The sequence below is a fragment of the Zonotrichia leucophrys genome, chromosome 23 (assembly GCF_028769735.1).
Source record: "Zonotrichia leucophrys gambelii isolate GWCS_2022_RI chromosome 23, RI_Zleu_2.0, whole genome shotgun sequence".
Lineage (NCBI taxonomy): Eukaryota > Metazoa > Chordata > Aves > Passeriformes > Passerellidae > Zonotrichia > Zonotrichia leucophrys.
In genome coordinates this window covers 1,477,247-1,501,893 of record NC_088192.1, presented here as the reverse complement: position 1 = coordinate 1,501,893, position 24,647 = coordinate 1,477,247, and the positions used below count along the sequence as shown (strand labels likewise).

Sequence of the window (24,647 nt, the reverse complement as noted above, 5' to 3'; positions counted from 1 at the left end):
TTGTGCTACATTATAAGACAAATAAGAGAGAGAGCAAAGTCCAGGAGTCACAGACCCCTCCCAGCTTTTAAACTCCCAGGGTCACAGTAAATCCTGGGCTACCCAGCCCAACTGCTGTCCCACCCCAGGGCCTGTTCCTGGCTGATTCCATGGGCTGCATAAAGCCCCTGGAGGTCTGGTTTGTTTTGACTGTGTGTACTCGGAGCTGTCACTTTTACGCAAACATTTTTATGTTATTTCTGTTGCAGTTTATGCTGAAGGAATTCGAAGCTCGCCGGCAGCAGCACGAGCAGCTCAACCAGGCAGCCCAGAGCATCCTGACTGGGCCTGGGGATGTCTCCCCATCCACCAGCCAGGTGCAGGAGGAGCTCCAAGGGGTCAACCAGAAATGGTCCGAGCTCACCGAGCGCCTCAACTCCCGCTCCAGCCAGATTGACCAAGCCATAGTGAAGAGCACCCAGTACCAGGAGCTTCTGCAGGGCCTCTCAGAGAAGGTGAAGGCTGTTGGGCAGCGCCTGAGCAGCCAGTCTGCCATCAGCACCCAGCCTGATGCTGTCAAACAGCAGCTGGAGGAGACCAGCGAGATCCGCTCGGACCTGGAGCAGCTGGAGGAGGAGATCTCAGAGGCTCAGACCCTCTGTGATGACCTCTCCGTGCTGATTGGGGAGCAGTACCTCAAGGATGAGTTGAGGAAACGTCTGGAGACGGTGGCACTTCCCCTCAAAGGGCTGGAAGATCTGGCAGGTGAGATAGAGGTGTTGCTTGAGATGTTAGGATGTCAAACACAAGCCCTGCTCTCCCACCACTGGGTTTATGAAAATAATAGGGGAAGCATAATTTATCACTTTTTAGGGTTCTTCTTGGGTGTTTTATGTGGCACCAAGCATGGGAGAGTTCCAACTCCAGCAATACCTGAGCTGGAGAGGGAACAGAGATGTTCAGCCTCACTGACATGACTCTTCACCAAGCAGGGTGGCACATGCTTGGAACAAAAACCAGGTTCCTTAATTCAGATTGGGGCATGAAGAAACCCCAGTGGCCACCCTCTGATCCTGGTTTCTCAGAGTTTACATTTAGATTGGTCAGGAGAGCTGAGACTTCTGCATTACCGCTGCCTCTTACTACTTAAGAAATTTATGAATCAGTTAGGAAAAAAAAAAGGGCTGGTGATGCAATGGAAAGCTCCTTCCTGTTAATCAAAACACAGTTGGTGCATCTGAGATGATTTTAAATAATTGCACTTCGCTTATTTGATTTGAGCTTAATTGTCGCCTCCTAATCTCGTTGCCGTTGCAGCCGACCGGATGAACCGGCTGCAGACAGCGCTCGCCAGCTCCCAGCAGTTCCAGCACATGTTTGATGAACTCAGGACCTGGCTGGATGACAAAAGGTGCCAGCAAGCCCAGAGCCAGCCCATCTCCGCTAAGCTGGAGAGGCTGCAGAGCCAAATCCAGGAGCAAGAAGAGTTCCAGAAGAGCCTCAACCAACACAGCGGCTCCTACGAGATGATTGTGGCTGAGGGAGAGTCTTTGCTGCTGTCTGTCCAGCCTGGGGAGGAGAAGACCACTCTGCAGAACCAGCTGGTGAGCCTGAAAACACACTGGGAGGAGCTCAGCAAGCAGGCTGCTGACAGGCACTCCAAGCTCAAGGACTGCTTGCAGAAAGCTCACAAGTACCAGCGGCACGCCGACGACCTCCTGCCCTGGGTGGAGGACTGCAGGGCGAGGATGGCAGAGCTGGAGGTAACCCTGGATCCAGTGCAGCTGGAGGCCACTCTCCTGAGGTCCAAGGCCATGCTGAGTGACGTGGAGAAGCGCAGGTCCCTGCTGGAGATGCTCAACAGCGCTGCTGACATCCTGACTGACGCCTCCCAGACGGACGAGGATGACATCCGCGATGAGAAGGCCGCCATCAACCACAAGATGGATGCCATCACAGAAGAGCTGCAAACCAAGACTGGCTCCATTGAAGAAATGTCCCAGAGGCTCAAGGAGTTCCAGGAGAGCTTCAAGAACATCGAGAAGAAGCTGGAAGGGGCGAAGCACCAGCTGGAGATCTACGACGCCCTGGGGCCACAAGCCTGCAGCAACAAGAATTTGGAGAAGCTCAGGGCACAGCAGGAGGTGCTGCAGGCCCTGGAGCCACAGGTGGATTATCTGAAAAACCTCACTCAGGGCCTGGTAGAAGATGCTCCAGATGGATCTGACTGCTCCCAGCTCCTCAGCCAAGCTGAGCTGGCTCAGCAGGACTTCAAGGCCGTCAAGCAGAAAGTCAACGATTGCTGCGCTCTGATGGAGAACAAGCTGGAAGGGATCGGCCAGTTCAACAGCAGGGTCAGGGAGATGTTCTCACAGCTGGCGGACCTGGATGATGAGCTGGACAGCATGGGCCCCATCGGGAGAGACTCTGACAGCCTCCAGTCCCAGGCCGAGGACGTCCGCGCCTTCCTGGGCAAGCTGCACCGGCTGAAAGGCGACATCGAATCCTCCGAGAGCGAGTGCAAGAAAATGCTGGAGGACGAGGGCAGCCCCGACCTGCTGGGGCTGAAGAGGGAGCTGGAGACGCTGAGCAAGCAGTGCAGCAAGCTGACGGAGAGGGGCAGGAACCGGCAGGAGCAGGTGGAGACCACGCTGTCGCGCGTGGAGGACTTCTACAGCCGCCTGAAGGAGCTGAGCCTCATGACCACGGCGGCCGAGGAGAACGAGGCCCTGCAGTGGGTGGTGGGCACAGAGGTGGAGACCATCAACCAGCAGCTGGCAGACTTCAAGGTAAGTTTGATTCCATGATGATTTTGGGTTTTTTTGCGGTTTTTTTTAAGTGTTTTTTGGCATTGCGGGTTTTTTTTGGTGGGTTTCAAGCCGTGGCGTCTCCGTGGTTTTTGTTGTTGTGGTTTGTGAGTGGGTTTGCACTCCTGGTTTTTTTGGTGTTTTTTTGGGGGTTTTTTGAGGGTTTTTTGGGGTTTTTCTTTGGGTTTTTTTAAAAGTGTTTTTTGGCATTGCGGTTTTTTTTTTTGGTGGGTTTCGAGCCGTGGCGTCTCCGTGGTTTTTGTTGCTGTGATTTGTGAGTGGATTTACACTCTTGGGTTTTTTGGGGTTTTTTTGGGGTTTTTTTTGGTGTTTTTTTGAAGTGTTTTTTGGCATTGCAGGTTTTTTTTTGGTGGGTTTCAAGCCATGGCGTCTCCGTGGTTTTTGTTGCTGTGGTTTGTGAGTGGGTTTGCACTCCTGGGTTTTTTGGGGTTTTTTTGGTGTTTTTTTTAAAAGTGTTTTTTGGCGTTGTGGTTTTTTTGGTGGGTTTCGAGCCGTGGCGTCTCCGTGGTTTTTGTTGCTGTGGTTTGTGAGTGGGTTTGCAATCCTGGTTCTTTTGGGGTTTTTTCTGGGGTTTTTTGGGTTTTTTCTTGGGGTTTTTCTTAAAGTGTTTTTTGGCGTTGCAGTTTTTTTCTTGGTGGGTTTCAAGCCCTGCCGTCTCCGTGGTTTTTGTTGCTGTGGTTTGTGAGTGGGTTTGCACTCCTGGGTTTTTTTGGGGTTTTTTTGGGGTTTTTTGGCGTTGCGGTTTTTTTTTTTGGTGGGTTTCAAGCCCTGCCGTCTCCGTGGTTTTTGTTGCTGTGGTTTGTGAGTGGGTTTGCACTCCTGGGTTTTTTGGGGGTTTTTTGGGGGGGTTTTTTGGGGTTTTTCTTTGGGTTTTTTTAAAAGTGTTTTTTGGCTTTGCGGTTTTTTTTTGGTGGGTTTCGAGCTGTGGCGTCTCCGTGGTTTTTGTTGCTGTGGTTTGTGAGTGGGTTTGCATTCCTGGATTTTTTTGGGGTTTTTTTGAAGTGTTTTTTGGCGTTGCGGTTTTTTTTTTTGGTGGGTTTCAAGCCGTGGCGTCTCCGTGGTTTTTGTTGCTGTGGTTTGTGAGTGGGTTTGCATTCCTGGATTTTTTGGGGTTTTCTTGGTGTTTTTTGGCATTGCGTTTTTTTTCTTGGTGGGTTTCAAGCCGTGGCGTCTCCGTGGTTTTTGTTGCTGTGGTTTGTGAGTGGGTTTGCACTGAAACATCCTCGCTCTGGAGGGTGTGAAATCCTGCTGGTGGACTCGATAGTCTGTGGTGGAAAGGTGTGGAGAGATCGTGGGGCTGGCAGGAAAATCCCCGTTCTCCTGGTGATGTGTGGTGTTGGCGTGGGCTGGTAGGGGTGGGTGGCATTTAGATTTTGGGGCAGGAAGGGAGGGGTTTGAGTCCACTTGAGCTGTGAATTTGTGCTGTTTGAGAGTCTGAGCCCACATCAGATCATCCTGTAGGTCTGGCTCTGCCTGGCCCTCTGTTCCTGTTTGTTGTTCACTCCACCTGGGTCACACATTGCATCCATTTTGGGTGCAAAAAGAGCTGCAGATATAAACTGTGAGACAAGGAAATAAAACCAAGGTGAAGTTTTATGTGGCTGTTCACATTTCCAGCAAGGAGACCATCAAGGCTTGCATGGAGCACTGAGAGAGGGAAGAGTTGGAGTGTGTTTGATATATTTCTATACAGTATCATGACGTTGGGTCATGCTGTTACACTCCATTAATTATATTAACACGGCTCAGAAATCCTCTTGCTGTGAAACTTTTATTCCTGATGTGCTCAGGAGTTGATGATTGGGCTGATTTACATCTGGCTGCTTGTTTCCTGGTGTTAATGGGGGGGTGGGAGGGAGAGGCCCTTTTACAGCCATTTACTTTTCATCTCATGGCTAATTGATCCCGTTCCACCCCTCGAGCAGCTCTGTGGAACCTTCACCAGGACAAGGTGTTTCTGGTTTGGGGTTTGCCTATTTGAACAAAAAGAGCTGAAGTGTATTTATGGGACAAATTCAACCTCACCTGATGGTGTTGTTTGTGTTGGGCAGTTTGCTTTGAGCTGATACCAATGGGAAGGATTTAAATTCACCATTAAAAACACCACAGAGTCACTTGGAACGAATACATCCAAAAAGGAGGTTTTAGCCCTTAAAATCAATGAACCTTTCCTGCAGAACATGGGATTATTCCCAGCTCTCATTAGGAATGATGGCAAAACCCAGGCTGGGCAGGAGCAGCTTAACCCACCGTGGGCTTTTGCACGTGGTGCTCAGCTCAGTGACCTTGGGGATGAGCCTTTAGGGTATGGGTGACCTGAGCCAGGGGGCTTTGGGGGTCTGAAGAGTCATTTTCTGGATATTGAGGCCATGTGGAGCATTTGGGGCCTTTGTGGGTGGGAAAGTGAAAGTGGCAGCAGTGGTGGGAAGGTTTTGCTGTGTAATGGCTGGGAGTGAAAATGGGGGAGAAGCAGGAGGGGAGGATGGAGCAATCGTGGTTACGGCAGCATTCCTTCATTCCTTCCTTCATTCCTCCTTTCCCTCCGTGCAAGGCTCATCCCCAGGGATTTCTGCACAAATCCCAAAGGTTGCAGAGCTGATCTTGGCAAAGCTTCACCTCCTGCTCCTACCTAAGGGGGACACAATCCCAGATCCTGGTCTGCACATGGAAGGACTGGAGGGAGAGCTGTGCAAAACCCTGGCTGGTGCTCCATGGGGAGCTCAGGGGGGGGCTCCTCGTGCTTTTATTTCCCAACAAATTCTCTCTCTAAGACAACATCACAACTCTTGCCCTGCTTGGATTGCAAACCAGGAGTGTCCTGGTGGAGCAGAGGAGCTGCTCATGCTGGCAGTGCCCTGTGGGGAGGGATGGGGTGAGGGATGGGGTGACCGCGAGCGGTCGCGCTCTGTCTGTCCAGAAGGGCTCAAATGCAGGCAGATATTATGTCTTAAGGCATTAATTTTAATGAACATCTGTGTAAATGAGATGCAAATTAGGCATGGCCCCGGGGGCTCCAGGCAAGTTGCCAACAGAGCCCTGACAAAGGTGGGCACTTCTGGACTCATTGTGTCCAGATTTTAATAAAGAAGAAACGTTGGCGGCTGGGAACGGATGGCTTTGGAAGCAGCTCACATTTGAAGCTTCCCATGTATTTTTCTTTTCCCTTTTTCTTTCCCCAAAAGGCCACAACCTCCTTAACTTTTGGAAAACTGCCATTTGTGCATTTCCTCTGTATCCTCCCCAGCCCCTTTCCCAGGTCACAGAGGGACTAATCCTGGCTTTGGGATGGATGAGCCCTCTCCTGCTGTAAGTTTTCCTCCTGGCTGGGTTCCTCCGAGGCAGGAGGCTGGGAAGCAGCTGTCAGATCATGCTCAGGGGGAAGCTTTGTTTGCAGGAGGGGGATTTTGCTTCAGCAAAATGTGATTTTGGGGACAGATCCTCAGCAGCTCCCACGGCCAGGACAAGGATCCAGGGTGTGACCAGGGAAAACCAGGCAGGGAGTGGTTGGTTGTGGCAGGATTGTTAAGAAAGCCCATCTGGAGGAGACTTTAAGGGGTCATCAGACTGAGCCCTGAGTTTTCTGGTGAGATCAAGTGCAGCTGAAAGGCATTTCTGTGGTTTGGAGCCTGTGCTTATATGGACATCCCCACGGATTGCTTCGGATCCAGCTGTGCCACAGAAGAAACAACGTGGGTTTGGCTCATGGAGAGCTGTCAGAGCGAAGGAACCTCATCTTTAACTCCTGATCTCCAGCAGGAGTTTAACCCAGGTGTCTCTGGCTCCATTGGTGCCTCTCTGAGGAGCCCCTGTGTTGTGTAAAAAGGTGATAAAAGTCAGGAGGAGCTTTGTGCTGAGCTTCACACGGCCAAGCTGGGCTCTTCAGCACGAGGGACAAGTGCCAGGCAGCACCAGGAGCTGCTCGTAGGAGTTTCCAGGCTGGGGCACTTCTGCCCCCTCCACTGTCTCTGCTGTCAGCTCAGGTTTCTCAAAGCTTACGCTAATATTAAATTTTAATGACTGGAATCAAGTGAGCTACGGTTGAGATGTTTCTAAACATAACAGCTCTGTGGATTCAGTTTGGCAAACAGCAGGATCCCCCAGGGAAATGATTCCCCAGGTACAGATCAGACAGGGGGGTCACTCACGTGAAGGCACAGGGGGTTTCTGCATTGCTTTGTCTCCATCATCATCATCAGCCCCTGATCCGCTGGGAGGCCCTGAGTGAGAAATCTTCACCCCAAAAATGGTGAAACGAATGGGATGAAGCTTGTGCTGCTCAGTGCAAGTGGCTCAGACTCCTTTACACGCTGAAGAAGTGAGGTTTGCTGGTTGGGAGCAGAGGTGCCAGAAAGCCCCAGGCATGGGCTTGTCCTGTCTGGCCAAGGAGAACCCATCAGCCACTGATGGAGCTGATGGAATCAAATTCTTGTGTGTTTTGGGGGGAGACATCTGCGCTGGGGTAGCTTGGCCTCCTGGCTAAGCAAGCTTAAGTCTGGCTTTTGTTTATCTTTTACACAGCGGATTTTGAACTTGGGTTTCAAAGCTTGGCGTTGGCAGCTCTGAGCTGGGACCCTCTTTGATTCACGCTGTTGTTTTTGGACAAACCCTTAACGCTGTCACATTTCACCTATGAAATTCACAGCATTGGAGCTCAGCCCTGGGTCAGCTGGGAGGGGTTTTTGGTTTCTCTGCCTCACAATGCTCAGGAGTGGAGGATCCTGGTGCCTCCCCAGTCATGGAATCGTGGAATGGTTTGGGTGGGAAGGGGCAGGGACACCTTCCCCTCTGCCAGCTTGCTCCAAACCCTGTTCTTGAGCTGTTCCAGGGATAAGTGGGCATTTCCTGCAGGAAGAATCTCAGCTGTATCATGGCCAGGAGACACTTTGTCCCCGTGAGGAAGATGAGAGCAGGATCCAACCCTGCGTTCCTTCCGAGCCGTGCTCAACCGTGAAACAAGAATTTGGAACGCTTCCCCCCGAAATGAAACCCAAGGGGGAAAAAAAATAACAACATCAAACATGACCCCAACCAAAGGCTGCCATCACTTTGGGGTGGCTGCAGGTGCAGGGACACCTGGTGAGGTGTCTGTGTCACCACAGGCTGCTGCTGTCACCACAGCTGAGCTGGGTGGCGCTGGGGCAGGGCACAGGAATGCGGCGAGCCAGGACCTGCTGCAGCTGGCACAGCCGGGCTGTTTATCCCAAATCTGCCTCCCAGGGTTAATTAAACCCCACCCCGGAGAGGAGGGAGGAGCAGGAGAGGGTCCCCAGTATCCAGCCTTCAGTGGGTGATGGCTTTGCCTAGGCAGAAGAAGGAGGAGATGGAATTTTGGGATCCTGCGTCTTCTCCTGGTGTTTTTTGGGAGGTTTTTGGAAGCTGGAATTGCTCAGGAAGGTACAGGAGGGGTCTCCAGCATCCAGCCTTCAGTAGGTGATGGCTTAGCCAGGGCAGCAGAGGAAGGAGGAGATGAGATTTTGGGATCCTGCCGCTTCTCCTGGCACTTTTGGGGAGGTTTTTGGAGACTGGAGGTACTCAGAGAGGAGTAGGAAGGGCTTTCCCACATCCAGCCTTCAGTGTGTGATGGTTTAGCCAAGGCAGCAGAGGGAATAAATGGGATTTTGGGCTCCTGGCGTTTTTGGGGAGGTTTTTGGAGACTGGAGTTGCTCAATGCTGTGAACTCTGGCAGTGCTGTGTCACACCAATAAAGGTTTAATGCTGGATGATGGAGAGGGGGAGGGAGAATCCCTAGACAGCAGTAACTGAAGCCTCAGTGCTTTATTTCAGAGTAGGTCAGGTCAGCCAGGGCCCACACAGCCGTTGTGCCTCCAGCACCCTCTTTGTCTGCTTCAATACAAAAATAAAAAAATCAGGAGAGAAATCCTGTGAGTGGTGATGCACTGAGCGAGGCCCAGACCAGAATTACTCATCTGGCCCTTCCAGTGGTGCTGCCTGAGAGAAAGCAGAAGCTGGCCAGGGCTGGGGAGCCCACACAGGTTCCTGTGCCCCCCTTCCTGCCTGTCTGGGGGTGTCAGCTTCTCTCAGCTCCTCATTTATGACTCGTAATTCCAACCTTTCCACCTGGGAGCTGAGTCAGTGGTGATGTCAGAAATGTCCCTGGGTTTGTCCCAGGTGTCACTGCCTGAGGTTTTGAAGAGGTTTTGGGGAGGGGGCTGCCACTGATGTGAGCTCATGAGCCATTGATGTCACAGGGATGGGATGGGATGGGATGGGATGGGATGGGATGGGATGGGATGGGATGGGATGGGATGGGATGGGATGGGATGGGATGAGGACTGCCCAGCATCCTGCATCCATCATCCTGCAGTGTTTCACTGAGGATATTTTGCAGGAGGATCAGAGTTTGGGTTTCTCCCCAGAAATTTTAGCCCATTTATTTTTGATGATTGTGGCATTTTGTGACCTTCCTTTGTTGGGTGATCTTGAGGATCTTTTCCAAGCTCAGTGATTTTTGTGGTTCTCCCTGGGACTGTTAGCTCTGCTCCTGCCAGGGCTTCTCTTGGAGATCAGAGAATGCTTTGGGTTGGAAGGGACCTTAAAGATCACCTCATTCCAGCCCTCCTGAGGAGAGCAGAGAGGAAAAGCAGCGTCCCTTTTTGGATGGGACCAGAGAGCAGGGGCGACTCCATGTGCTGATGGCACAAGGTATTGACACTCAAAAACCTTGATTTCTGGAGGCGGCAGGACAAGAGTGGTCCTGAGGCAGGACAAGAGTGGTCCTCAGCCAGGACAAGTGGTGGCATCATACAGGTGATGCCCCAGCACCCAACCTAGGAGCTTCCAGACCATGTTGCCACTGGATTTGGGTAATGGCTTCTTAGATGGAGAATGGATAAAACCACTCTATTTTTATTGGAAAACAGAGATTTCCCACTGGGAGAACCACAGGGAGAGGAAAACAGCCTTGCTGATGGAGGGATGGCCTGACCAGGAGCTTTTCTGAGCCCTCCCCACCCCACCAAACAGCCAGACCCCGGCAGGTGGGCGAGGGGAGGTGGGTTCCTGAGCACGGGATGTGGCAGGGAAGGGACCCTCTGCCACTTGCTGTGCCCCGGGGTATTTTTAACCCTTGTGTGCCCCCGGAGGAATGCGTGTGGCTCCCGCCAGGCGTGGGGCTGGGAGCAGCTGGGTGGGCCTGGGCTGGCAGTGGGGACAGGCTGCGTGACGGTGTCTCCTGGCTGAACGCTTTCCAGACCTACTTAAAGTATCTCTGGCTCGTATTTTCAGCATCAGCAGCACGGGCAGAAATGCCTCCTCTCTGACAGCTGTTAAGCTGCCTTAAAGGCACCATCTCCCCTCGTTGGGGAAGGGGGTGATAAGCACAAGGCTGTGCTGGGTGACAGGGCTGTCACCAAGGGAGGGTGGCCCGAGCTGCAGAGCCCTGGTGGGGCTCATTTCTAACCGCCCCTTTACTGGCCCCCAGCCCCATGGTTTCCATAGCCTGGCCCCTTTTCCCATTTTTTCCCAAACCTGGCCCCCATTTCTAACCTGGCCCCCATTTCTAACCTGGCCCCCATTTCTAACCTGGCTCCCATTTCTAACCTGGCCCCCCATTTCTAACCTGGCCCCCCATTTCTACTGGCCCATTTCTACTGGGCCCCCCCGGTTTCTAACCCCCTAGGCCACCTTGTGCTGCCAGTGGCCTTGGCAGCCTCCTCTCTCCTTGGGAATAAATTTCAGCAGCGAGGGGAGAGCAAAGGTAGCCCAGGAGCTCCTCCTTGCTAAAGAGAACGCTGCTGTGTGCTGGTTCATCAGCAATCCACGGGTGGGCTTTGACCTTGACGTGTCAGCAGAGGCTTCCCTGATCCTGAGAACAAGAGTGAATTAAGCCAAGAGTTGCTGAGATCGACCAAATCGTTGCTTTTTTTTTTGCTTTTTTTTCCCCTCCTCCTTTCCTTTTCTTTCCTTGCCCGTGAAACAATCAGGGCTGTGATCAAAGGGTGCCTTTCAGGAGCTCCCAAAAGCCACCCACTTGCAGATGCTGTGGTGGGCCTGGCGGGTCTGAGCCGAGGGGCATGGCCAGAGGAATGTCCTCTCCCCAGAGCTCTCGTTAGCTGCTGGTGATGACACTTCACAGCGCTTCCAGGAGAGACTAAAAATACCAGCTTTGCATAAGACCAGGAGAGCTGAGGATCCGAGGGAGGAGGAGGAGGAGGAGATGGGAAGGGTTTTGTCTAAGCAGGCTTCTCTCCTGGTCCTGGCAGGATGCAGCCATGGAAGGGGGGGATCCTTGGGGTCATTTCCATCACCCACAGCACCCAAACCAGGCTTGGGAAGGGAGAAATTGTGGCCACCAAGCAGGGAAGGACTCAGGCTTGGATTAGTCACTGCAGCCTTTTCAAGAACAATTGCCAGTTCTCCTGCTGAAGGAGTGGTTTAGATGTCTCCCAGAATCCAGAGGATTCTCAGGATGATAACACACTTAGCTCACTTCCTAAAGAGCCTCAGAGCAGTTTGTTACTCACCCCATCCCTGTTGTGCCCCTTTGCTCTGGGGAGCAGATTCTGCATTTTGTGGGCAGTGGGATGCCCAGGGTGCTTCAGTTTGCAGGGAAATGCAGCAGCTGAGGACAAAAATTGACATTTCTGCAGTTTTCACCTCCTGCCCACATAGGCCCTGCTCTGCCCTTGTCTCACAGTCCCATCTCAGGTTGCTGCCAGGGAGTTTTGGGGCGTTCTGGGGGTTCCATGGGAACGCTGAGTGCTGTGGGGCTGTGCCTGAGCTCTGCTGTAACACGTGGGCTCCAGGCTTCGTTCTGGAGAATTATTTATACCAACATCTATATTAGCTGCCTTGCAGGGAGAGCGCTGCAGCGCAGCTCCTGCAAAATAAATTTAATTTTTTTTTAATTTTTTTTTTTTTTTGCATAGCACTCGCTGCAGCTGTGCATCCAAAGTGCAGGAGGTTTCTCTGGGAGTTTAGATTTTAACCTATTCCTAAAACTTTCCCCGTTTGGAGGTGCAGACCCCCACAGAGGATGCTGAGGTTTCCTCCCACAGCCCTGTGGAGGAGAGCCCTGAATGAGCAGGTTCCAAATGGCTGATTTGAAGATGTGCTGGCTCCCTGCATCCCGAGCAGCTGGAAGCCTTTGGAGAGGGATTGAGTGGTGGCAGAGCCCTGGTGTGAGGTTGGTTTGTGAGCCAAAGGGATCAGGGAGCACCCAGGGCAGCGCAGCAGGGTGGGAATGGCCCCAGTGCTCCTGCCTGGGTCAGGAGCTGGAATGGCAATCACAGAGATTTGGGGAGAGGAATGAATTAGGAGAGCAAGAGGGAGAGAAAGAAATCTCTCTGACCTTGTGACAAACGCAGCAAAAGCTTTAAAAAACATGAATCCTCTGCTAAAATATCCCAGCGCAACCTAAAGCGCCGTTTCTAAGGGAGATTTTGTGTGTGCTCGATTTGGCTTTGTGCTTCTATTGCGGCGTCTGAGGGAGGGTGGAATGCGCCCTCGGTCCTTCTGCTGGGCTGGAGGCACTGGGGGTTACCCACCCTGCCTTGCCTGGGCATGGCACAGTGTCCCAGCCCAGGGGTGGCACTTTGGGGTCACATCTGGGGACACAGTGATGACCCACGCGATGGCAGGCACAGGGAACAGGTTACCCAGAGGAGCTGTGGCTGCCCCAGCCCTCAAAGCCAGGCTGGTCTAGTGGAAAGTGTCCTGCCCAGAGCAGGGAGTGGGACAACACAACTGTTCTATTTTATGACAGCTTCCAGCACAAACTATTCCATTTTATGGCACGGTCAGCAAGACCTGTAAGGACAAAGCTCATAGTGCCAGGCTAGGAGCTCTCCTCCAACCAGCCTGCACTCCCAGGCCAGAAGGGCACCAAGGTGGACTTTAGAGAAGCTTTGAGGGTGAAGAAGACCCTTAGTTTCACCTTGATCTCATAAATGACCAATCCATCAGAGATTTTGAGCTGCCTCTGATCTCTCTTGCTCGTCACATCTCACCTCACTTCCAACTACTGAGATGCTTTAAAAGAAAGCTAAAAATGCATTGGTTTCCAAAGAGTGCCATGTAAACAGTGGTGGCAGAGGTGGCAGGGTGCAGCACAGCCATAAACAGGGTGGCATCAGCCCGTGACAGGGACAGCACCCGTCCCCACACACCAGGGCTGGTGGCCATATGAGGAAAGCTTGAAACCAGCAGGTTCAGGAGAGAAACGGGGATGTTCCTGCTTGGGGAAGGTCTTGGAAAGCCTCGGGGTGGGTTTTAGCTGTGGGTGTTTTATCTGCAGGATGTGGCCTGGGGTGGGTACAGGTCTGGGTTGGGTGACAGGAGTGGTTTGGGGACTGAGCAAAAGCCAAACCAGGGGTCTTGAAGAAATTTGTTAATACCAGAAAGGACAAAAATCAGGCAGGACCTTCATGTCCTTCACATCCATGCCTTGCACTGACACAAAGCTCAGGCAAAGCCCTGACCTTGCAATTCCCAGCCCTGTTTGGCTCCTGTCCCCATCCCTGGGGTGGCACTTGGAACCTCAAAGCTGTGATTTGAGGAACCTGCAGGAGCTGTGGCCGCGATCTTTGCCTTTCCAATTGGCTTTCATCCCTGCCCAATATTCTCTAATGCTTTCAGAAATTATTGGGTTTTGGGGGAGAATGTGTCTGAGGGAGACTCGGCTCACTCCTGGCACGGGATTCGGTGAGGAAATGGGAAAAGAATTTCTGGCTGTGAAACGGGGCAGCTCCAGAGAGAGAGGAGAGAAAGAGAGATCGTTCCTCCTTCTCAGTGGAACAAAAAAGCCTCCTCGCCCCAGCCCGGATGCCTGGGATTCCTGGCGGAGGGGCCCCGGGAGCGGTAACGGAGCAGCTCCCGGCCAAGGTGCTTGAGGAGCAGCCGATGCTGGCACGGCTCCGTTTGTCCTCTTGTTGTTTCAGCTGCTCTGCATTAATAGCAGCCACCAGGAGCTGCGGTGTCCCTGCCAAAGGGGGAAAATCCCGGCGTTGGGGCACTCTGGGCAGTGTTGGCAGCTGGGGATGGATGGATGGATGGATGGATGGAGGCTGCAGGGATGAATGTCCAGGGGGATGTGGAGGGGACATGGCCTGGATGGGCACAGGGGGTCTCTGAGGGATGTTTGGGATCCCCTCCATGGTCTGGATGGACAGAAAAGCTCCTTGGGGAATGTCTGGGATCCCCTCTCAGATCCCCAGTCCCTCCCTGCCTCCTGCTTTTTTTCCTTGCTTGTATTTGATGGTGGAAAAAAAAGGGGTTCCAAAGGTTTCCCACTGTGCAGAAATCTCCATCCGAGGAGCACTTCGGGCTGTTTAATGGGCAATTTCCCCCGACCCCTCCCCTTCCACAAAACATCCGTTCCCATCTCTCCAAAGCAAAACAAAGCTTTGGGAACGCCGTGGTTGGTGTCGGGACCGTGGGGATGCAGGGGCTGAGAGCTTGGGGATGTGGGAGCTGGGCTCCCACCACACCACACCATGACTTTTTTGGCAAAGCCTCGGCGTTTTCAGGATGGCAGTGCATCCAAAAACATTCAGGATTTCATCTTCCTTGGCTGTGGCTCTCCATGGCCAAGTGGGAAGGATTTTGGTGAAGCTGTGGCACAGAAGGCACAGACCGAGCTCTGATTCTCGCAGTGTTGGTGCTTTTGGAGTGCAATGCTGCACGTTTTTCTGTATTAAACACCTTGTATTTTTATCCCGATGCCATAATTCATCCCAAAGTAGCAGGCCGGGTGGCTGGTGGGGCGGGTTGTTGCCTGGAGATGCGTGGAGGCTGTTCCCAACCCTCCTGTTTTCTCTCCCAAGTCTGTGACTTCCCTCAGCATCACTTCGCAGCGGTGATTCACGCACCCGGGCTGCCTCCCTCCCCACTTCCAACGTTCCCCATCTCCTAAACCCAAGGGTTTTGGGGGAGGAAAAGAGGGTGACAGGACTCGGGATGGGAGGAGCAGGATGCTACCCAAGAGCTGGCGCTATAAAAATCATGATTTTTACCAAAAGAGCCTGCAGTGGTTCAGGGGAACGGTGGCAAATCGCGGGCGGCTTTTTGGCAGAGCGATGGGGGGAGGCAAAATTGCTACTTTGGGGGTGTTCCGGGTGCGTTTCTGCGCTGAATTCGGAACTCGGCTCTTTGTGCGAGGGCGGGTGCGAGGAGCAGAGGGACACCCGATGTGTCGCCATCTCCCCGCCAGCTCCGGCTCGGGGAAGAGCGGACAAAGGGCCGGAGGGGGAGCGGGCCCGGCGGCGGCGGGAGCCGGAGCCGGAGCCGCCGCCGAGCCAGGGCGTTGCTGCTCTTTGTCGGGGGCTGCCGCCGCCTCCCCCCGGAGGAGGGGCCATCCCCGGCGGGGCGGGCGGGCGCCACCCCCGCGCTGCCTCCTCCGAGCATCCCCCCCGCTCCCCGCGGCCGGGCCGCGCTCCGGTTCCCCCATCCCGGGCCCGCCGGGGCGGGGGTCGGTGCGGGGGGCGCGGGAGGCCCCGCGGGGCTCGGCGAGGGGGCGGCCCCGGCGCTGCCGCCCCGCCCCGCGGCACCGCCCCCCGCGCCCGCCCCCGCGTCCCCCCGCCCTCCGCCGGGGCTGGAGCTCCGCGGGAGCCGGTGCTGGCGGCGGCGGCGGGGCCGGGGCGTGCGGCGGCCTGCGCGGCTCGGCCTTTTGTTCCGCCGGCGGGAAGCAGAGCGGGAGGCGGCGGCCGGCAGCGGGAGGACGAGAAGGAGCAGCAGCAGCAGGAGGAGGAAGAGGAGGAGGAGGAGGAGGAAGGCAGCGGCCATGCATCCCGCCGCGCCGGCCGGGGGCTGCCCGCGGGGGCGGCGCGGAGCCCCCCGCCCCCGGCCCGGCCGCTGAGCCGCGCACAAAAGGGGAGAGAGCGGCGGGGAAAGGGGAACGAACGGGAGGGCGGCCCCGGGGTGTGGGGGTGTGTGTGTGTGTGTGCGCCCGCCCCGGCCCCATCCCCGGTCCGCCCCGCATCGCCGCCGGTACCGGCCCCGCCGCCCCCCGCCCCGCCATGGCCGGGCCGCCCGGTGGCGCGGAGCCGCCGCAGCCCGACACCGGCCGCCGGGAAAGTTAGTGCGAGCGGGGCCGGCAGCAGGAGGAGGAAGAAGAGGAGGAAGAAGAAGAAGCAGCAGCAGCGGCAGCCTCCAGCCGCCGCTGCTCCCCGTCCCCCCCGTCGGCTCCCGGAGGCAACTCAGGGGATTCCATCCCGCTCCGTCCCTTTGCCATTTTTGGATGCGTTTTATAGCCAATTTTTTTTTTTTTTTTCCCTGGGGAGAAAGCAAAAAAAAAAAAAAAAAAGCAAAGACCCAGCAGCCTTCCTCCACCTCCCGATTCCGCCGTGCCGCCGCGCTCCCACCCGCTGGATTTTGGGGGTTCCGCCACTGCCGGTGGCACCGGGCAAGGTGACGGCAGCGACAATGCCATCATGTTTTTGAGACAGGAAACCTCCGAGTTTGCCCCGAATGAAGAACTTCCTGTGTTTAAAGTTGTACGAATATCCGCTGACAAGCCCGGTTCAAATGAAAACACGAGAGTCGGGGGGAGAGGCTAATTCGGACCAGCTGGACTCGCACGGCGCTCGGAGCTGGGCAGAAAACGCGCGGAGCCGCTCGCCCCTGCCAGCCGGGACAAGCAGTGCCTTTGTTAGTCAAGAAGGACGGACGGGATAATTTAAGAGCGCTTCAAACTCTTCTGCCGTTTCTATCGCGAACCGCTTGGAATATTTTTACCGGAGCTGTTGGATTTTGGATGAGCCGCTGATGGATGGGGTTTTTTAGGGGGGCCGGGAGGGTGAGATGGGTTGTTTCACTGCTCGGGACTGCCGCTTGGGACTTCCCATCCCCGTAGCGTCACTTTGGGATTAGAGGCTGCCCCGGCGGCGGGTTTGGGACCTGCTGGCCGTGTGATGCTTCCTGCCGTGGCGGGCGAAAGGTTGCCGGGGTGTTTCCTTCATCCATAAGGACGAGAGCATGGGCAAACCACTGAGCCGGCCAGACTGTTTACGGCAGAACCGCACTTGCCTGGGGAAGGGCGAGGATGAGGATGGCTATATAGAGGATTGCTACGTGCCCCAGAGATCGATATACGACACCATGAGAATTAACGAGCAGATCGATCAGGGATCGAAGCTCAACCAGCTCTCCAAGAGCACCCTGGGCAAGGGGGATGGCAGCACCATATCCAGCAACGGCACTCTGGGGGCTGCCAACGTCTTCGAGTCCAGGCCACCAGAACCCAAGAAGCTGGACGAGCGCGTCATCTTCGACCAGCTGAAGCTCAGCAGCGACGTCTCCAAGCCGGCGCCGGCTCCGCCAAAGCGGCGGCCGAACCCCGAGAAGAAGGAGAACGTCAACCGGCGCTCGTGGAAGTCCTTCATGCCTCCCAACTTCACCGAGTTTGCCGAAAGGATGGGGGCTTCTCTCAGCGAGGTGTCGGAGGCGGGCGCCTCCAACCCTTCCCTGCGGGACAAGCGGGATTCCAGCGCCATGCTGGCCGAGCAGCCGGGCCAGCCCGAGCACGGCGAGCCCATGTCCGAGTCGCTCACCCTGGAGCACGTCTCCAAGGCATCTGGCACGGCAGAGGCTCTGGGGGCCAAGCAGTTCAGCGTGGATGGCTATGGGGGTCCCCGGGAGGAGCGCCAGGCCCTGCTGAGCGCCGGTGACAGCCGTGCCAGGGAGCTGGCCAGGGCCCGCCGGCTGCCCAGTGCCACCTGGCCACGGGCCAGGAAGAATTTCATCAGGGGGAACTTCAACGATGGGCACCAGGAGACCCTGGAGGCCTCCGAGTCGGACTCTACGGTGGAGAACGTCAACCTCTCTCCGTGCCTTAGTGAGGAGCTGCTGGATACGGGGCTGGATATTCTCATCACCTCCAATCTCAGGGAGAAAACGGAGTCTGAGCTGAGATTTGAGGAGGACGAGCGCTGGGTGATGATGGAGGAGTGGGAGGAGGCGACGCTGTCAGAGAGAGGAAAGGCTGTTCTGGTGGCAGAGGAGAAGAGGAGCTGTTGCTTGGCAGATATTTCTGAAGAAAGGGAACAATCCACTGCTCCTGAGGATGGCTCTGCCCCCAGCCCGGGGACCTCCCTGTCCTGCATGTCCCCTGGGGATGGTGGCACCACGTGCTGCACGGAGGACGTGGCTGTGCAATGTGGGGTTGAGGACTTTGCTCTGGTTTTGGAGCGCCCAGCCAGCCCCACGGGCCCCGAGCTGTCGGACACGGACTCGGTGCAGATGTTCCTGGAGCTGGAGGAGCAGTGCCTGAATGAGGACGGGGGTGATGGAGCTGTCCCCAGCTGCCTGGACATTCAAATGTCCCCAATGGACTCAGAGGGGCTGGACCCAGATTCGGCCAAACTGGCTGTTTTGGTGGTAGAAGGGGGTCAGCACAGGGTCCCCTTGGATATCAGCGCCTCAGACTCTGCTGTTGTGTCAGATCTGGAGGACTTTGATGTCACCTGCAGCTCCCAGGTGCTGAGCACGCTGGAGCCCTTGACAGAGCCCTTCTCAGAGAGGGACACCCTGGCTGTCACCCCCACGGACTCGGACGGAGGGGCCTCCCCCAGCCCCGTGGCCATGGCAGGGCTGGGGTCCCTCCTGGAGAGCCCCCCAGTGCTGGGGGAGGCTGATCCTGATGCACTCATGGACACGGAGCTTGTGGCTGCTGGGGTGACATCCCACCCAGGGCCACGTGCAGCTGCTGGGCTGGGGGGAGAGGGGTACCCCAGTGCTCCAGAGGGGTGGGGTGAAGAGAACCAAGACTTGCTTCCCGAGGGGCCCTGTCCTGGCCCAGTGTCCCCCTGCCAGCCCCCAGCCATGGAGGAGCTGGGGTCCCCCCCAGGGCACAGCCAGGCTGGCATTGAGGGCGTGGATCCCTTCAGGACCCATCACCTCCTGCCTGGAAGGACTGAGGTCGCCAGCTGGGATGTCCCAGAACTGGTTTCTGAGGATGAAGCCACAGATTTGGGATCAGGGAGTGGAGCTGAGGGCTGGACTCGTCCAGCAGGGAGTGGGGATGTTTGCTGTGGTTCTCTGCTGCCTTTCCACGCTGGCTCTGCATCAGAGCCAGGCTCCAGGGCTCCGACAACATTCCCAGTGCCTGCTGAGGAGCTCCCGTGGGAAGTGGTTTCCCTGGGCCGTGCCCTGTCTCTGGAAGGGGCTGCCCACGCAGAGGGCATGGTCACGCATGGGGGGACACCAGCAGCCATCCTGCAGCCAGATGTGGACTTGTTGTTTGCCCCCAGCTGGGAGGTGCCATGTCCTGCCAGCCCAGCCGCCCCTGAAGAGCTTGCTGGCACGTTGTCCACTGCAGGCCCTGCCATCCCATGGGATTTTGGGGAGCTTTCAGCAGGAGATGTGGCTGCCCTGGAGCCCCAGGGAATGCCACCAGCCACAGGGGATCCTACCATGGATGCTGAGGAACCTCCAGGAGCCACCACCACTGCCATGCCCTTGATGGTGGAGGAGCTTCTGGAAGCCCCACCACCCTTTGCTGACGTGCCTGTCGCCACCGTGCCACCACCAGCAGCTGAGCCGCTCACCTCGGGTGCCAGGGACCTCGGTGGTGCCCCCGTGCCATTGGTGGTGTCCTTGGGGGACGCAGATGACTTTGCCATCACGCTTGTGCCGCCCATGCTGGAGCACCTGCCTGCTGAAGCGCTGGCTTTAGAGGACGACCCTGTTTCCAGCTTACCTGCAGCAGGGGTGGCAGCTTGGCAGGGTCCCCCTGGTGCCTTGTCACCCCTCCCAGAAGGTCCCAGCAGGGCGCTGGGGACACCCTTGTCCACAGCAGCCAGGGCACAAACCCTCCCCAGGGCCGTGCTGAGGGGCTCCCCCCATGCCCGCAGCTATGGGGGTGCCCCTTCCCTCTGTCCCAGTGAGGAGCAGGGGACACCGGGCACAGAGGGACCCCTCGGTGCTGCTGCCATGGCAGAAGGGCCCCCAGCTCTCCCAGATGGATTCGTTCCAGATAACGAGGTATTTGTTGCTCAGGCTCCCGCAGCCGGGGCTCCAGGCGCAGAATTCGCTTTATTTTGCACTCCAGGGATGGGTGGGAGGTGGGAGCCCACTCAGTAACGCACGATCTGGGCTCCCAAGCAGCCTTCTCCCTCCTGAGATCGGCTTGGATTTGGCAGGCAAAAAAGTTGGGTTTTTTTTTTTTGGGGGGGGTGTGGGGGGAATTGTGTGATTGTGTAAGTAAGGGAGGCAAAAGATTCTCGCTGCTCGATGACCTGAAATGTTGACTTGCACTTTTTTGGCTTATTAAAGTACATTGTGGTCACTCAGATGGAAATCGCGGACTTTAGAAAAAAAAAACCTCCTCGCTGGCTCCTGGCAGGGAGTTCCCATCTTTGAAGCAGAAAATATATCAGGGAAGAGAAACCTGTAAAATGAATTAAGTGCAGGCAATTCCTGCCCCGTGCAGTCATCGCTGTCTGTAGTTTTTTTTTTCCTGTGAGCATTGAGGTGCTGAGGCTCAGAAGGTGCTTGGGAAGGGGCTCAGATTCCCTGTGGTGTTTGGGGATTTGTGTTTCTCGTGGCTCTTGCCTGGAGAGACCTCAATGCTGGAGTTCCCACAGCCCAGCGCTGATTTCCTGCCATCTGGAACAGGAGAAATATCACTAAGGAGACATCAGAAGTTAGTCAGCACCAAAAATCCCGATTTGGTGGCAATTACTCATCCTTTGGGCTGCACCACCCCTTTGAGATACGCACGTGGAGGGGCTTGGAGAGGTGGTTTCACATGGGGGTCCACGTGAGCACGGGCTGGGACACCCAGAGGGGACCTGGGTGAGGGAAAAACCATTGGGTTCGTGCCATGGTTGTTTCTGTTTTTTGAACTTCAGTGAGGGGGATCCTTATTTTAGGTTCAGCACCTCTGATTGTTGACCCCACAAACCTTCCCTTTGCTCCAAGTATTGCTGGAGAGGCTCCCTGGAGTTCCACAATCCAGCAGCTGAGGGGTTAAGGGAGATGAGGGAAGCAGAAAGCAGAGGGGATGCTGTGGGAAGCCTTTCTGGGAGTGAGGAGGAGGAGGAGGAGGTGTGGTGGAGCAGATGTCCTTCTGCTCTCCCAAAATGTCTGTCCAAGGCAGGCCACCTTGCTCCACAGCAAAGGGGAGTCATTAAATATTTGTTTCCAAGCTGAGTCACAGTGAGGTTAATGAGCTAAATCACTGGAATCTTTTATGAGCAAAGGAAAACAAGTGTGTTGGACACGCTCACCCTCAGGCTGTTGCTGGGATTATTTTTGTCAGGCTCCTCAGGGCGCTCTGGGCTCTCAGGCTGGCTGATACCTGTGCTGCAGGTACCCCTGGTTGGATCACCCAGGCTTTTCCACAGGGCTCCCTCCCTGCCTGGCTCCTTTGGAGTTTGTTTTGCAGAACATGGAGAGCTCGGACCAGCCTGGCATGCCAGCCTTATCAGCCTGATCCTTTTGTGGGTTTGGCTCTTGTACCCAGCAGCTCCATATATAAACAGTAACAGGAGAACAGCCCAGGAATTGGTGATTCCAAGTCCCCATTTATTTCTTATAACCGTGGCAGAATTCTCCACGAGCAAACAGCTCTGGACAGTGTCTGCCAGCTCACCCTTTGCTGGTGTCCTGGAGGGACCTCCCTGCCCTCCCGTTCCTGAGCTCTGCTGGGAAAAAGAAGCTTTTTTTCCCTTTGGAAACGAGGCAGGGAAAGTCAAAGCAGTGCCTCTTGCTCAGGCTGGGAGCTGTGCCTGTGTGTTTTGGGGGGATTTTGGTGTTTTTAGGGGGTTTTGCTTCGTGCTCCTCCGGTTGCCGGGCGCAGAGAGCCGTGTCCTGCACGAGCTGCTGCTCTGCTGGGGGAGATCTTGCATGCAAGTGGGAATTTTTCAGTGCAGGCAGTTCTTGGGCACGGGGAGCAGGTGGCTGCTTGCCATCCCCTCTGCTTCCCAAGGGGAAAACGCCGTGACAGGGCCAAGGGCTGCGGGGTGACCCATGCTCTGCATGGGCTGCTGGGCCAGGGGAGCAGAGCCAGCCAGCAATCTGCTCCCTATTTTTGGGGTGTTTGCTGTGGGGGACAGGGCAGGCTCGTCCCTTGGGACTGACTGCTGGGGAAAGACTGCACGGGCAGCGCGTGGTTCCAGCAGATCCCCAGCTCTGATAAAGAGCATTTATCTCCTCCGGAGGAACAGGATTCTCCCTGCTGCCTCTCCTGACAATGGGGAGCTTCATTCGCTCTCCTCCCCCTTCCCTATCAAATCTTTTTTGGTTTAGAAAGCTTTTCCCCACAGGATTCCCAGGCAGGACCGTGCCAAATCCGTGGTAAACGACTCGCACATTAATTGCCTATTGCCTTTGTCTTTCGAAATGCAGCGAGCTCCTCTGCTGCCTGTAATTTCGTGGTTAACAAAACTCATATGATGTCAGGTCTCTGTTCTCAATAGCTTCACTGTGAGAATTGCTTGGGGTTTTTCCCCAGGAGCATTATTTCCCAATCTGATGGCGAGTCGGAGACGATGCTCTCATTTCTTCCTCAGTTTTCTCTTTTTACCTCACTCCAGTGCTTTTCCCAGGAAAAATGGGATTTTCCAATTTAAAACCAGAGGTGGGTGTGGATAGACCCTGAGTCGTGCTCCAAACCAGCAGATTCCTGTGACATCTGTGTCACTAGGTCAAGGCAAGGGAGGAGCTCAGACAAACTTGCACAATTCCAATAAAATCAGTGCAAGTGGCTACTGCATCTTCCCCGGAGAGGAAAGCCTGTTGTATCCATGGAAAGACTGAGTGGCTGGAAGAGCAGCTCACAGCTTATAAATTCACCTTTTCTCTCCCACCTTTTCCACCCCACAGCAATTCCAGAAGGAGCAAGTGGATCCCCTCCAGCTAAAGCTACAGCAAGTCAATGGAGTTGGTCAGGGACTCATCCAAAGCGCCGGGAAAAACTGTGATGTCCAAGGGCTGGAGCACGACATGGAAGAAATCAACACCCGCTGGAACACCCTCAACAAGAAGGTGGGAGCATGGGGAGGGGCTGTCCCTGGTGTTTTTGGGGTCTGGGGGAGGGAGGGGATCACAGGCAGGGAGCTGAGGCTGTGGTGCCAGTGCCTGACACTGCAGCGGGGTTGTTTTTGGTGTTGGGGTGCAGGTGGCCCAGCGAGTGGCCCAGCTGCAGGAGGCCCTGTTGCACTGCGGGAAGTTCCAGGATGCCCTGGAGCCACTGCTGAGCTGGCTGGCGGACACCGAGGAGCTCATCTCCAACCAGAAACCTCCCTCTGCCGAGTACAAGGTGGTGAAAGCCCAGATCCAAGAGCAGAAGGTGAGTGAGCGCTGGGAGGGGAGCTCAGGACAGCCAGACAATATTTTGGGGGTTCTCTCCATACTTCTCTCCTGGTGGATCTCAGTTCCTCACATCCCAGTGTAAAGAACAGTTTGCCCACACTCAAGAATCTCCATCCCCTAAATCACCGCGTCCCTTCGTTGTCCCGCTGCCTCTCGAAGTTGGTTTTGCTGGTTGGCCGTGTTTTTCCAGCCCTGAGTTTTGCTTTGTGCTGATAATTCTGCTGTGTCAGGAGCGAGCTGGTGGTGGTGCAGGGCCTTGGTTGGGGTGTTTGGACAAAGGGGACGTTACAAAGTGTGAGAGCAGCCCCAAGGTGTGCCGGTGTTTGCTGAGATAACAGCCCGGGGTCGGCGCCTGCCCTCGGAGCGGGAGGAGGGGAGGTCAAGTGTGGTCATGGGGAAATATTTCAGAAATGAGTTCTCAGCCAGGCTTGGTCTGACGTGTGGAGGTTGGAAGAGGAAATGGGCTTCAAGTGGAGGTTAAAAACTTGATAAGTTGGAGGGGGTTGGTGGGAAAGACTCGGAAAACTCTTCTGGCACAGAAGTGGTTTGGATTTGAGTAGTGTAAGGGAGGGAAGGGGAAAGGAGAGGGGAGAGGAGAGTGGAAAGGGGAATGGAATGGAATGGAATGGAATGGAATGGAATGGAATGGAATGGAATGGAATGGAATAGAATAGAATAGAATAGAATAGAATAGAATAGAATAGAATAGAATAGAATAGAATAGAATAGAATAGAATAGAATAGAATAGAATAGAATAGAATAGAATAGATGAAAGTTCAGTTGGACGAAACCTACAATGATCACCCTGTCCAGCTGCCTGACCACTTCAGGGCTGCCCAAATCAAAGCGTGTGATTATTATAATGTAATATAACAATATAATATAACTCTCTAATTTTTTGAGCTGGTTTTGAAGGCGGAGCCGTGCCCCTGGGCTGGGCCTGCTCTCAGCCCAGAACTGGCAGCGGTTCTGAGCCACAATTGGAGACGTGACCCGTCCAAGGGCTGGATCTGGTTCTGCTGCCCCAATCTGGTAACTTCCCCCTTCCTTTGCCTCCCCCAAGCTGCTCCAGCGCCTCCTGGACGATCGCAAGGCCACGGTGGAGATGATCCAGGCGGAGGGCGACCGCATCGCGCAGTCGGCCGAGCCCGCGGACCGCGACAAGATCGTGGGGCAGCTGGAGAGCCTGGCACGGCGCTGGGCAGGGCTGCTGGGCAGGGCAGCTGCCAGGTGAGGGGCACTGGGAGCAGCTCATGCCATCATGGGTCACCGTGCCCTGGAGCCTGGGGACAGCGCTCGGGAAGCTGGCGGAGGTTTCGGTGCAGATACATCCTGGAAACAGCTGGAAAACACGAGGAATCAAAGGCTGGCTGGGAGCTGGGGCTGATAGCAGGGGTTTACAATGGCAGGGAAGAGCTGAGATTAAATAATTTCCCTGCAGGGGAGGGATGTTATTTTTATTCCTGTAAGCTTTAACGTTTAGCAACATCCTGTTGACACCTTTATGCTGCCAGAATCTTGTTTATGAGTTACTTATTTCTACCTAAGCTGATGTTTGAGGTTATGAA

General features: G+C 55.3%; 1 protein-coding gene across 15 annotated transcripts in view; it reads left to right on the top strand.

The window, feature by feature from the left end:
- The window catches only part of MACF1 (microtubule actin crosslinking factor 1), a 155,106-nt gene that overhangs the window by 97,543 nt on the left and 32,916 nt on the right, over positions 1-24,647 (top strand). For all 15 annotated transcript variants that reach the window (XM_064731792.1, XM_064731793.1, XM_064731784.1 and 12 more), the window contains 5 exons: positions 249-744; positions 1,297-2,768; positions 22,590-22,751; positions 22,885-23,055; positions 24,143-24,309. In XM_064731792.1, the coding sequence (XP_064587862.1) occupies positions 249-744; positions 1,297-2,768; positions 22,590-22,751; positions 22,885-23,055; positions 24,143-24,309 (2,468 nt within the window). The remainder of the gene's footprint in view (positions 1-248; positions 745-1,296; positions 2,769-22,589; positions 22,752-22,884; positions 23,056-24,142; positions 24,310-24,647) is intronic.